The 12,892-nt window shown below is 39.7% G+C and overlaps 1 protein-coding gene across 1 annotated transcript; it reads left to right on the top strand.

Moving 5' to 3' along the window:
* Positions 1-5,088: 5,088 nt before the first annotated feature.
* LOC146689548 (fibroblast growth factor 6-like) lies at positions 5,089-11,636 on the top strand. Its single transcript, XM_085436873.1, has 3 exons — positions 5,089-5,842; positions 6,329-6,432; positions 8,214-11,636. Exons 1-3 carry the CDS (start codon positions 5,500-5,502, stop codon positions 8,388-8,390), a joined length of 624 nt encoding a protein of 207 aa, XP_085292999.1. The 5' UTR covers positions 5,089-5,499; the 3' UTR covers positions 8,391-11,636.
* Positions 11,637-12,892: the final 1,256 nt, after the last annotated feature.

Here is a 12,892-nt window from a genome sequence, read left to right as displayed (position 1 = left end):
TTCTGCCCACAGCGTTAATTTACTCAGCGAATTAAGTATATCCAAAAACCCTCTGGGATATTTTCAAGTGCAGTTTCTTGTTATTTTATTCTGATAATATGATTGTGTTTTTATTGCTCCCTAGAATTACCATGATCATGATAAGTTTGGGGCTTTTAAAGATTTCTTTGAAGTGTTCTTATTCTGTGATGAAACAATTCACACATGCATGCATCTTTAAACGCTTTAAAAATAAGAATTAGGTGCGCAAATTTCAATGTATGTTTTTTTCTAATCCACACAAGGTCAAAAGTGTAAATATAAGGTCAAATATACACATATGTGCTCTTAAATCTTTTAATAAGCGTTTTTTGACTTGACAAGGCCCACTCACTTCTAGTTATTGATCATGAGTGACCTAAATAAATATTAAATACATTTAATTTAATTCATTAAATAAACATTTCTAAATATCTGTAGATTCCAAGATCATCAGTTCAAACAAATGCGTCTGAATACTGTTATTCAGATGTATCACCACTTTGGGTCTTCTTTGGAAGAAGACCCAAACTGTCACCGTCTGATTAGAGAAGATTTTTTAGGATGTTCAGGAACAACCCAGGAACCACAAAGGCTCAAGCCTGCCATGAATTAGAAACTGCTGGAACATTCTTGTTCACAGTAAAGACAGCTTTACGTCTCTATGGACTGAGAAAGAAGAAAGAAGCCCCTGGTCTAAAAGCATCACCTTCAATCCTGATAGACATTTGCAGCTGTCCAAAGCCAAAAGCTTGACCAAGGTTTTATGGCCAGATGAGACAGAGATTGAGCAATTTGACCACAATGACAAAGGGAATATTTGGAGGAGTAAAACTGAGGCTTTCAAGCCTAAGAACACTGTACTATACACATACAACACCATCCAATAAGATAAAAGACCAAATAGACAGAATAAAAAAAGATATCAAAGAGATCCGAAAACCTTGGAAAATAAGTAGGTCTTGAGATTCGATTTAAAGACTTCCAAGGATGAAGAGAATTTTATGAAGGGGGGAAGACTATTCCAGAGTCTCAGGGCGGCAATGGAGAAAGCCCTGTCACCTCTAGATTTGAGCTGGGAGCGTGGAACTGATAAAACCATCTGACTGGAGGAGCGCAGAGATCAAGTGGGTAAGTGCAGGCTAAGAAGATCTGAAATGTAACCTGGAGCCAAACCATGGAGAGCTTTAAAAACAAATAATAAAACCTTAAAATCGATTCTATGTTTAACTGGCAGCCAATGTAGAGTAATATTCTCTCTCTTTCTAGTACCCGTCAGGAGCCTTGCGGCTGCATTTTGAACAAGTTGCAGGCGTGACAGGCTTGAGTGACAAATGCCTAAAGTTTTTAAATGTTTTCTTTCTATTTTAATTATTTTATTATATTATCCCTCTGTTCAGCACTTTGGCCGACACTTGATGTCTTTTAAATGTGCTATATAAATAAAGATGACTTGACTAAGAACACTGTACTAGCTGTCAAGCATGGTGGTGGTGGTATCATGCTCTGGGGCTGTTTTGTTGCCAGTGGTACTGGTACATTGCAAGTGAATGGAATAATGGCAGAGGAGGACTACCTCGAAATTCTTCAACTTCAGCTCAAATAGACTGCTAGATGATTGAAACCTGGACAAAGTCGTGTGTTCCAACAAGGCAATGATCCCAAACATCACCATCAAAACTGGTTTTGAAATGGATGAAGCAGGATAACAGCTTCTGGAATGGCCTTCCCAAATCTTTCAGTTCAAACCAACTAGAAATTTCAGGACTATGCTTAAATGAACTCTATCAGTTCTGCCAAGAGTGTTTAAATATCCAGAATTATCCCAGAAGCATGTTGATGGCTGCCAGAAGCATCTGGTCAAGGTGCAACTTGCTAAGGCACAGTTGACCAAATATTACTTGGGGTTCATGTATATATGCCTGTATGTTTACTTTTGCCCCCTTGTGGATTAGAGACAATCCTAAATAAAGTCAAACTTGTGCACCCAGTTCTTGTCTTTTAGAGTCTATAAAGATTCACACTATGCAACCAATGCAACAATTGAAGAAGAAGAGATGCAGATAGAGACAGAAGTTCTTTTCACTGTCTCCCAGGTGACCAATAAGCTGGTTTAACTAGTACCAAAAGTAAATGTATCTCTAGAGCTCCACAGAAAATGTCTCCCAGCATCTGCTTTGACTATTTATGATATCGCATGTTTGGATCTTAAACTATGAAAATGTAGACTATTTTTGTGCAGTTGTGTTCATAACATACAAGCATTTCCTGCTTAGCTTTGATTGTTTTTTTAAGTGTGTTGGTGTGTCTAAATGCAGCTTGGCTGTGGGCCATTTTCAAACATATCCTCCCAGTTTAGAATCTAAATTAAAACGGTTTGTTTATTTGTTGTCTTTTTTTCCATCGTGGAGTCTCTTGGTAGTGCTGTTTATCTGCACTGAGGCCTCCACAGTTGCTAAGGTGGGTCTGAGGCTCCCTGGCAGCAGATACCACCTCGGGGCCTCAGAGGTCTGTGGCAATCTGGGAATTCCCCTGAGCCTTCATCTCCTACCAGCACCCTGCAGAGCAGGATGCAAACATGGATGTAAAGCGAGGCGGAGGGGGTGAACCCAGTGCACTCAGAATTATTTTTATTTTCACAATGTTATAACCAAACCTTTTTATTGATTGTGAATAATTCAGGGACAGTGTTTGCTTTTTTGTAGTAAATGTTGTAAATGCTTAGAATGGCGTTATAGTATGCTCTAAATCATTCACTAGAATGATTTTATGTACTGCTAAGAAGCAGTAAATAAGAATTATTTCATTGTGAAAATAGTTTCCGTTGAACAAACCATGTCAATTTGTTGAAATGAAGTCTTTTAAATGATGATAGAACAAAATGTGGATATTTATCCAAAGTAAAATGATTATTTTTGCCTAATTATTTCCATCAGCAGTACAACTTTCTGGGTCTGAATTTAATGGGTTACCCAAAACAATGCCAAGTATTTGATATATGCCAGTTATATTTTTATGTTAGTTGCAGGGTGTGTTACTTACAATAATAACGCGCAATCTGACCAGGCAGAATATTTGGTTGTGTAAACTTCCTGGACAAACAGCTAAGGAAGTGTCAGACATGATTGCCATTTGCTCTGCTGTGACTGGCTGCGACTGTTTTTACACCTTCCTTCTAAATAAGGCAGCAGGCTGCCAGGACATATGACCACTGTCCCGATTTGGGCCCTGGACACAGTATCCATCCATCCATCCCATGGTTGCTTAAAGCCAATGAAAGTCAAACACACACACACACACACACACACACACACACACACACACACACACACACACACACCCTCCCCTCCCACATGTCTCCCATGTGAGCAAGAGCGGGGTTAAGTCAGCTCCATTATTTAGAGGAAGGCTGAAAAATAGGTTAGCTTGCCTTCAAAATAAAATCAGACAATGTCGCTGCTTGGAAACTATCAAAAAGTACTTAAATGATTTTGCCAGCATTTAACTATTAACTGTTTAAATTTTATACTGTAATGTAGAACAGTTATTTGCTGTAAAAACAAATAGTAATGTCCTGCATTTACACTGTAATATGGCCACATGTATGTTTCCCATTATACCATTATAACTCCTCATGTAAAGTATAATAGTATTCGACTGTAAAAAGTATTACATTTCCCTGCTATATGACATGTACATTTTTAAGTATAATACTGTCATTTATGCTGTTATACATTTGAAGATCCTACTGTAATTTTCCATATAAACCTTTTATTTTAATTTTATTTTATTTATGTATTTTTTTTGGGGGGGGGGGGGTTGTACTGTACAGTAAGCACTGTCATCTAGATTTACAACTATTAAATTGTTATTTTACAGTGTACAGTAAAGTATAATACTGTCAGCTGTTTGGTTGCCATTGTTCTTCAATTTTAGTATTCATACTTTAAGTACTATAAGTAGTTTATTACTATAAAAGTATGTCTTCAATACAATAGCCAGAATCACTCAGCATTACTATTGCAACAATGCCCATAACCCTTGCATTGCACAGTAAAGGGCCACACAAACAGTAAACTACATTAAAGATCCACATCAAGCAAAAAATCTAAACACAAAATAACTGCTAATAACATTTACACTATCATAAGTGTTTGTGCTTGCTGCAGTTAAAGCATGTTTTTGTTTTGTTTTTTAATGTCAAAACATTTTCACTTGTATTTACTGAGAATGTCATTATAAGTATTTCATGTACACAAATTATGTGACATAATAAAATAAGAAAAGAATGTATGAACATCCCACTGCATGTTGTTTGTACCACAATAAACGACCAAAATAAGTTCTAGGAAATGTTTATTTATTTATTTACCATTTTCTGGTGATCCTTAATGTAAACAAGTATTCAGTTAGTTGAAAAATGATCAACTTATAAATCAAAGCTGTCTTCATACGTTTAAAAACTCAATCACTGAACTTTTAAGTACAATTCTGTGTTTGAAATCATATCCAGAGTCATCCAAAAACAGAAGTAAACCTGAGTACCTCTGTTCACTTATTTCTTTCAACTCCATTTTTTACGGGTGACAATTTAAAGAAAAACACCAAGAGGAAAAATGTCTTTTTCATTCATAATGCCTAAATGCATGAACTCAAGATTAATGCATTGATTGTGGGGTTTTTTTTTTGCTGTCACTGCCTTTTATCAAGCGTCTGTCACCTTAAACACAATAAAGACGAGATGATGACAAACATGGCGAATCCACCCCTGTTTTTGTGACCTTGTATTTTCGCTGCGATGCATTATAAAACTTATTTTAGTGATAATTAGAAATAATTTTAGCTTCTCAAAGTTTGACTTTAGTAATAAAAAATATCCTGTGTATTCAGCTAGACTGCGTTTTTGTAAAGGCCACAGCATATAACTGTGCAGCTTTTTTTTTTAACCAGGGAGAGAAGCTGATGCAGGGAAGTTTTTTTAATTATTATTTTGAAATGCACCACAGGATGCTCTTCTTCTCAATCTGTCTCGCTTATTTGACGCTGATTTGAAGGTGCAGCACCCCCCATTACTCCTATCAGAGCTGCCGCTCCTGCCAGGGTCCTGTAACTCTTCTCCTCCTCCTCCCATCTCCTACTTTTTGATGGGGGGTGCAGCGGTGAAGTCACAGTGATGTCATTTTAGGATGTGAGAGTCGGGGGCAAGGTGAGCTGGTTTTGCGGTGAGTGGTGTCCCCCTCCACGGCCAGCGTTGCCTGATCAGAGGCGCGGAGCGGCGAAAGATGATCATCGCCACCGGCACCAATTCAAGCTCCGACGCGCTCTGTCCCAATCCTCCTGCTCAGATCTCGGGCTATGGGGCCTTGATCTATCTTGATCCCAAAATAAACCTTTACCACCACCATGCCAAAGGACAGAAATCAAGAAGAGTTGCATTTTTAGGGCAGGTAACTTTGACCACGTGCCCCAAAGGTAAACTGGATGGCCATTGCGCAAAGGTGCCACTACAGTATGTCCAGCGGGGCCCGGACGCACTGGACGCTACTGGCAGTTATTGTACTGTGGACTTCTCTCTGGGGAATCGTTTCATCTTATCCGATTCCGAGCAGGACTAATGCGACTTTACTGGAAAAGAAGTGGGAGACCCTCTTCTCCCGCTCCTACTTGGGTATAACTGGGGGGAAATCGGAGCTGAACTGGGAGAGTGACTATTTGCAGGGCATCAAAAGAGTGCGACGACTGTACTGCAACGTGGGCATTGGGTTTCACCTGCAGGTGCTCCCGGATGGCAGGATAAGCGGTGAACACAATGAGAACCAATACAGTGAGTTGCATCCGGCAAAGCACTGGACCCAGAAAAAGAGTGTAACCCTATGCGCAGGGCTGTGCAAAAGTTAGAACCGCTCACTTATCTTGCATGATGTTTAATAAGAGGTGTCGGCATGGTTGAAAGTTCCCGAAAGCAAAACCAGTGTACTGAGCTTTGCATCCGTGCAGTGCGAAATATCCTCCCAAACCAAAAACATGACATGAATGCTTGAGCCAGTTTAGACGCTAACTTATTTTTACCCTCCGTCCCCTACAGCAGGGCACCCTCCCGTCCCTCTCAGCACGCTCTCGACTACACTCGCATCGAACATGCAAATAGCTGATAACTGCAAAGGGGCTAATTGAGCAGGGAGAGCATCATCCAGTCGCAATGCACCTGCAAGGTTACACCCATCCCTGCTGCATAGGCCAGTTACTCGACTTTACCCCCAGTCGCAGTGTGACTTGTGTCTTTGCTTCCCTAACAGTATGTTTCGTTCAGGTCTGATAGAGATCTCCACCGTGGACCGAGGAGTGATCAGCCTGTTCGGAGTGAGGAGTGGGCTGTTTGTCGCAATGAACAGCAGGGGAAGGTTATACGGAACGGTACGTTTGTGCGCAACTTCAGAGGCTCCCCCACCCCCTTTTTTCTCTCTCTCTCTCCTTGTCACACACACATACACACATATCCTGTTCAGTGTAAGACGAGTTCATATAGCTGCTGCATCCACGACTTTATGAGCGCTGTTGTGTTATTAATATGCCGCGATGATAGGGGGGCTTCCCAGCAGGGTCCAAGAAAGCTTCAATGTTCAAATCTTTTGCTGTGTCAGAATCTGTCAGTGGTTTAAGTATCCTGTTCTCAAGTAAAAGAAGCAGTGGTGCCACGTAGAGTACTCCATTACAAGTAAAAATGCCACACTCACAGTTGTATTTCAGCAAAAGTAACTGTTATCGGAAACAGTGATTTATGAAGTTGCTGTGCAGCAGAACGGCCCACTCAGTGATAATATTTCAGCTTAACCTGCAAAGCAGCTAGAGCTAAAGGTGCATTATTTCCATTTAAAGTGCCCCAGTACTTGAGTAAATGTACTTAGTTACATTCCTGGTGTAAGAGTCTCTTTCTCATTTTTCCTGAAGCTGCTATGCACAATCAAACGATCTTCAGTGAAATCATGACAGGGAAATTATAGCCAGTCTGTAAAAGTAGGTCAGTTATGACATGCTGTTTAATGCCTTAGATGCCAAATAAAAGGCAAGTGTGTGTGTGTGTGTGTGTGTGTGTGTGTGTGTGTGTGTGTGTGTGTGTGTGTGTGTGTGTGTGTGTGTGTGTGTGTGTGTAATTTCTGTATTTTTAGCTACAGTTGATGTCAAATATCACAGCAGGTCTCTCTTCTTACACTAAAATTTGATTCTACAATATTGTTCTGAGCTGTTTATGTCTCATAAAAATCCTTGAAGCATGGACATTTTATAAATCTGAGTCCCATCCAACCTTACAACTTAGTGCTGATGCCTAATAGTGTGTATCTGCAATGACTCTGCAAGCTCAGACTGGCGTGTATCTCACAGGGAAAATGGAAACGATAGTTCGATTTTTAATTTACAGTTTGCTGTGTTGGGCTTTGGGCTGAATATGAAAATCAAACTTATCACTTGTGGTCATAATTTTGCCCTGTTTAGATTGTTAAGTCTGTATTCAAGGTTTTTGACAAGTTTGGTTTCTTTTGTTAATTTAAAAGAAATTAATAATATATAAAAATATGTCTGTAATTGCCAAAGCCAGTAAAAATATTGTATTAGCCTTTTTTGCTCCATGGTATGACAGCTTCTAACTACTAGTTGATGAAAATTACAATATTAAAGTCAGAATTAGCACCACTGCTTCTACTTGCCGTACTTTGACTGTGCTTTAATGTTAATTCTTTAACCAAGCAGGATATCTACATGTAACAGTTTTCTACACATATATATGTACAACAGATCTGCACTTGTAGCAAAAGAGGGTTTTTTTATGCTAATACAATGTGTCCTAGTAAACACTGTAATGTGTTCCTGTGTTATTCAGCCTTTGATTGCAGCTCGTTCACTTCTCCTTTTGATTAGTGTTAGGATGTGAACCCAGTCGGGAGACTTTTTTTATGAGTTTAGCAGTAAAAGCAGGAGGCCGGTGTCTGCATTTGAAAAGGGCATTTCTTTTGCAACAGCATGCCTGCTCCTCCTGTTTCCCTCAAAGCATGCTGTCTAAGGCAGGCTGTTTTCCAAAGCAGAGGTCATGTGGAAACCATGCATATGTTGTGATGTTCGTACTGCGTCTGTCATGAGATTTACTGACACCCCTCACCCCCTCCCTGCTCCCACCCCTCTGTCCTTCTCTCTTTTTCTAGAGAGTCTTCAAGGACGAGTGCAAGTTCAAGGAGACTTTGCTGCCCAACAACTACAACGCCTATGAGTCTTTTGTTTACAAGGGCTTCTACATCGCCCTCAGCAAGCATGGCCGTGTAAAGAGAGGCAACAAGGCCACCACCGCCATGACTGTCACACATTTCCTCCCACGACTATGAGACAAACTGGCAATAACTTAACAATTTGCACATGTGGATGTTCCTCCAGGTAATATAGAAATGCATAGTAATGATATACACACCCATGGACTGCAAAAGAAAAGACAAATATTTATTCTGATATATAGATATATATATATAGATATATATATATATATATATGTATATTTGGATAGTTATCTTTGTATATGTATGCCATACTGTGCTGCTTATTGTTTTTATGGACAGGGGAAAGTTGAAGACTTTGCCTGTACCACTTTACCTTGGTGCTTGCTGCAACTAAACTAAATGTCACTTCCTTTTGTTTTTTGTTGAGATGGAGGATGAGCTGTATTCTGTGCTTTTGGAGAGTGAAATGAATACTTTTTGTTACCTCAAAGAACCACTTTACTCGATTAAGGGATGCATGGAGTTCTGCTCAAATATCTGCTAAGTTTGTTATTTATTTTTTCCGCAAACCTTTAAGCGCTTGATTATCGATAGCTGGCAGTGGTTAAATTCACTACCTTTGCTGCACGATTTAAAGGTGCCTTGGTGTTCCCACTTGTGGCCCCCTTAAAGTTGCATGTAAGAGACACCCGCTGGAGTCAGAAATAGGGCTGACACACCGAACAGGGCCTCAGAAGGGGGAGGGGGTTGACTATCTCTGGTTTATTTTATTTTCTGTAATTAGATCGATTAAGTAATAAACAATCTGTGGTTGAGACCAGAGAGCCGTCAGCCATGTAGACTGGCACAAGGCCACGAGCTTGACTTTGTGGGATTGCCGAAATATAAACAGGGTGGAATATGTATTTATCCCAGCATGGAGAAAATTTTTATTTGAGCAGATAGAGCGCACAGTAGAAATGTTACAGCACATAGTCTTGGACAGGGCTCCCACAGTAAACTGGGATGCGGTTTTTATTTATTTATTTTCATTTTTTTTCTGAATGGCAAAGATATAGCTGCTATTGAAAATGATGTCTACTGTCCATGAAACCAATGAAAAAAAACTTTGTAAATAGTTGGCAAATGTAAAAGAAGAAGAATTCAGGAGCTTTTTTTTCTTTCTTCTTTTTTTAAAAACAAAAAAAACCATACAATGCTGCTTTGTTACAGTTGCCTGGATGAGGCGTTAAGAGTTCAGGCTGCACAGTCGACCATCGATGATGGTGCCTCAATGTTCTCTTTGCTTCCACATTTGTTTTTTTTTCTGACATCAGTGAGTTTGGTAGAGGATGTGCATGCCCTGGGGCAATTCCCCTGCTTGAATCTGCTTTCTGCAGCAGCAGCACTGCAGTGGCAGTGAGGTGTTGGAGGTAAATGTTTTGAAATGCAATTCTAGATGACTTTAAGGACTAAAGCGCGGTTCAGCTCGAGGACTGGATCCACATTCTTAGATTTCTTAACTCTGCATCTGTATTTCTGTTGATTTTGATCTTAGTTTGCTATAGCTGAATGGCTGAGCTAGTCAAAAACTGATTATTTAATAAGAAAAGTTTATTAGAGGTGTATTAAGCTTTGCAGACCCGCTGTTAGTGTGCACAAATATCTTGTTATATATTCCAAAGATGTTTCTCTTGCCTCATTCTGAGAATTCCTGAGAGTCTTCCCAAGTACATTCACCCCTGTACTTTCTGCAGCTGTTTACTTTAAAAAAACAAAAAAACAAACAAAACAGAACTGACGAACGCTTGATCATCTGCCTCTGTCTGTGCCTGTGACAGAGGAAACAGGACTATTTAAATCCAGGAAAGACGTATGTGACAGAGCTGGCCTGCTGTCTTTGTTGTTCTTCAAACCTGCTGCAGGAATGCAGATCTGCCAGGATGACAGGCAGCTTTCCACATACCTGAGCTCTATCCCACCCTCCCACCTCTGCCTGTCCCTCACCCCACAGCTTACTTGCTATAGCAAGAGACCTTGGGATTCCAGCTGTAACCCAGGAGCTTCCTCCTCTCCTTTCAGCCTTTTTTAGTTCAAGGTCAGAGTTACGGACCCCGACCCCAATGACCAGGGTGGTCTTCTATATGGGTCGGACTGTCTTAAGCCCTCAAAAACATATTTCTAATAGTTCCTTTTACCTGCAGTATTTTCTGAAACAGCACTACATCCTATGAAACTAGAGCACCACCTCTTTAAAATACAGCCCTGCAACTTGCTGTCAACTCCCCTTTCTAAATAGTCATGTAGGGATATTTCTGTGGAGGGGACATCTGCAGAGTTAATGCAGTATGTGGGGAGCAGAGTCACGCAAAGCCTCACCTCACCTCTCCTGCTGCACTCCAGTCCTTTAGGACAGCTCCCCAGCCATCCTCAGGGCGTGCCCTCTGCTGCTGTTGCTGCTGCTGCTGCTGAGCTCCATCTGCACCCCAAGATTTGAACACGCCACGCTGCTCATTTAATCATAACAGTGTTCTTCCCCAATCTTAAATGGCTTGTTTCTGCTCTGAGGGCATTTTTTGCAAATGCCAAGGCTATATACAGCAAAGCAAATGTAGCTCAAAATGTCAGCAAAACAAACAAAGGGGAAAAAAAGGCTCATTGTTGTCATTGATGAGGCTGCGTGTCATATCACTGATCTCCTCGGGAGTAAACCGTTGTGAATCTGTATTTTCAGCTGAGCAAGACATGAAAGCAAAGAGCACTTCTCTCAGCCAGCACCCTAATCAAGATGTCCAAAGTCTCTGGCAGCCCCTTATCAAGGACATCTTGATTAGAAACAAGTGTAAGGAAGCAACTTTTCAAACAATATCGGTCATGAAAAACAATCTCTAAAAGAGGGAAAGTTTGTGTCTAAAGCAAAACACTCACCTATCAGCTTTGACCAAAAAAAGAAAGAAAGAAATGTATCCAGATTTATCTGTTTTCTTTTCTTCCATTTTCTTATCATAGGTCAAATTTAATTAAGTCAAGGTGAGGAATTTCTTTTAAAAAAAATAATGATTAACATACTTTAGCATGCCTGAGCTCTGAATCTGATTAAGGGTGTGTGCTTTTTCTCTGTTTTTTTTGTTTTGTTTTTAAATCCTTCTCTATTCCTCTCCTCTGTTCTCATATACCTCACCTTCTGCCTTAGTTTTGGTTTGCTGATGACTGTAAATGAAAAGAAACAAACTTCAGTTATTTGTTTCTGAAAACAGACAATGCTAAGTAAGGATATTAAAGTTTTTTCCTTTTATTTTTGTACGTATGTGCTGTGCACAGCAGTCTACTGTATTCCTGAGATACCAATAAAAGTTTGTTTTGGTTTTTTTAAAACTGCTTGAAAAGGTGTGATTCTTTGTGTAGCACTGGTTAAACTCTTTATCTCTTTAAACTCTTTTACCTGACAAACTGGAGGTGAATCTGACTAAGAAAATCAACTGTCACTGCTCACTTTTCACAAGGTAGAGCAAACTCTCCCTAATCCTCCTTTGTTACTCTAAGTTGAACCATAAAAAAATCATAGTGAATTCAGCAAAACAAAACTTGAAAGTGAAGTGAACAGAAGTGAAATATATATATATATAGCATGCCTGTTGGTTGTGAGGGAAACAATATTTTCGCATAGACCTTTTTCCTCAGTATTCTGATTTAATCAGAATTCAGACGTTATTGTTGCCAGAATTAGTTGTAAAAATTTCTTCCAGAATTCTTACTTTTCTATAATAATCACAAAAAGTTCATTAAAAATACTACTATAAAAATGCGCTAATCCTCTTCCCTGCAAGTGAGCAGTATTTTCTAGAGGACTTCCACACCTTTTTGCAGTCTAAAGAGTCGCCCCCTGCTGGCCATTGGAAACAATGCACAATTGAGGCAATTCAACTATAATACACTTTTCAACCCCAGACAAACATCTGCCTTAGAGTGTAGTAATTCATACAGCAGGTCCAAGTGTAGGAGTCAGGCCTCCTCTGAAGGCCACATGTTAAATCTAAAGGCTTGTTGGCTGTACAGAATGAATAAGCTTATTTTCCACCACTGGTATTTAACATTTCTGTTAATTTTTTTTTAACTATTTGGCTGCACTTAATGGTCCTGATTTTCACAAAACTGAAGCGTGAGTTTACTTTAGAGTGATGTTCTGGGGAAACTATTCTGTCACAGTCTTGCTATCAGACTTTCGTTTCTCTGCTCTATATAAGGAAGTGTCTCCCTCTGCTGGTCAAACACAGGGACTGTTGAGCTCTGCAGGTGCGCAAAGGCAAACTGAACCAGCACACAAGTCTAGTCCACCGTGGTTAACCGGTTCTGTTAAATATATATAATAAGCTATTTAATTTAAAATGTACGTCTTAATTATAATCAGTTAAATTATACTATGACCCGTGTCTGGTTTGATTAAAAATAAAATGTAAGTTCCGGGGTTTTTTTCCTTTTAATTTACCCTGTACATCGTTTTACACCAAACTAAAGCAGGAATTATTTGGTAACAGGTCTAATTTAAGGTGGATGAGTCAAGACTAACCAAAAATAAGAGTTCTGTTGTTTGACCAGCAGCATCGGTGTAAACAGACAGAGGTGGACGTGGCCCT

This window comes from Copadichromis virginalis, linkage group LG17, assembly GCF_057382275.1.
Source record: "Copadichromis virginalis isolate Kocher_CV1m ecotype Utaka linkage group LG17, C_Virginalis_male_GT1.1, whole genome shotgun sequence".
NCBI classification, from domain to species: Eukaryota; Metazoa; Chordata; class Actinopteri; order Cichliformes; family Cichlidae; genus Copadichromis; species Copadichromis virginalis.
Note: the sequence above shows the minus strand (reverse complement) of the source record. Positions and strands in the feature narration are given on the sequence as shown.

Excerpts from the sequence above, each read along its gene's own strand:
- LOC146689548 (XM_085436873.1), top strand. The coding sequence starts at position 5,500 with ATGGCCATTGCGCAAAGGTGCCACTACAGTATGTCCAGCGGGGCCCGG. Across the intron at positions 5,843-6,328 it reads ACACAATGAGAACCAATACA|GTCTGATAGAGATCTCCACC; the intron begins GTGAGTTGCATC and ends TGTTTCGTTCAG. Across the intron at positions 6,433-8,213 it reads GGGGAAGGTTATACGGAACG|AGAGTCTTCAAGGACGAGTG; the intron begins GTACGTTTGTGC and ends CTCTTTTTCTAG.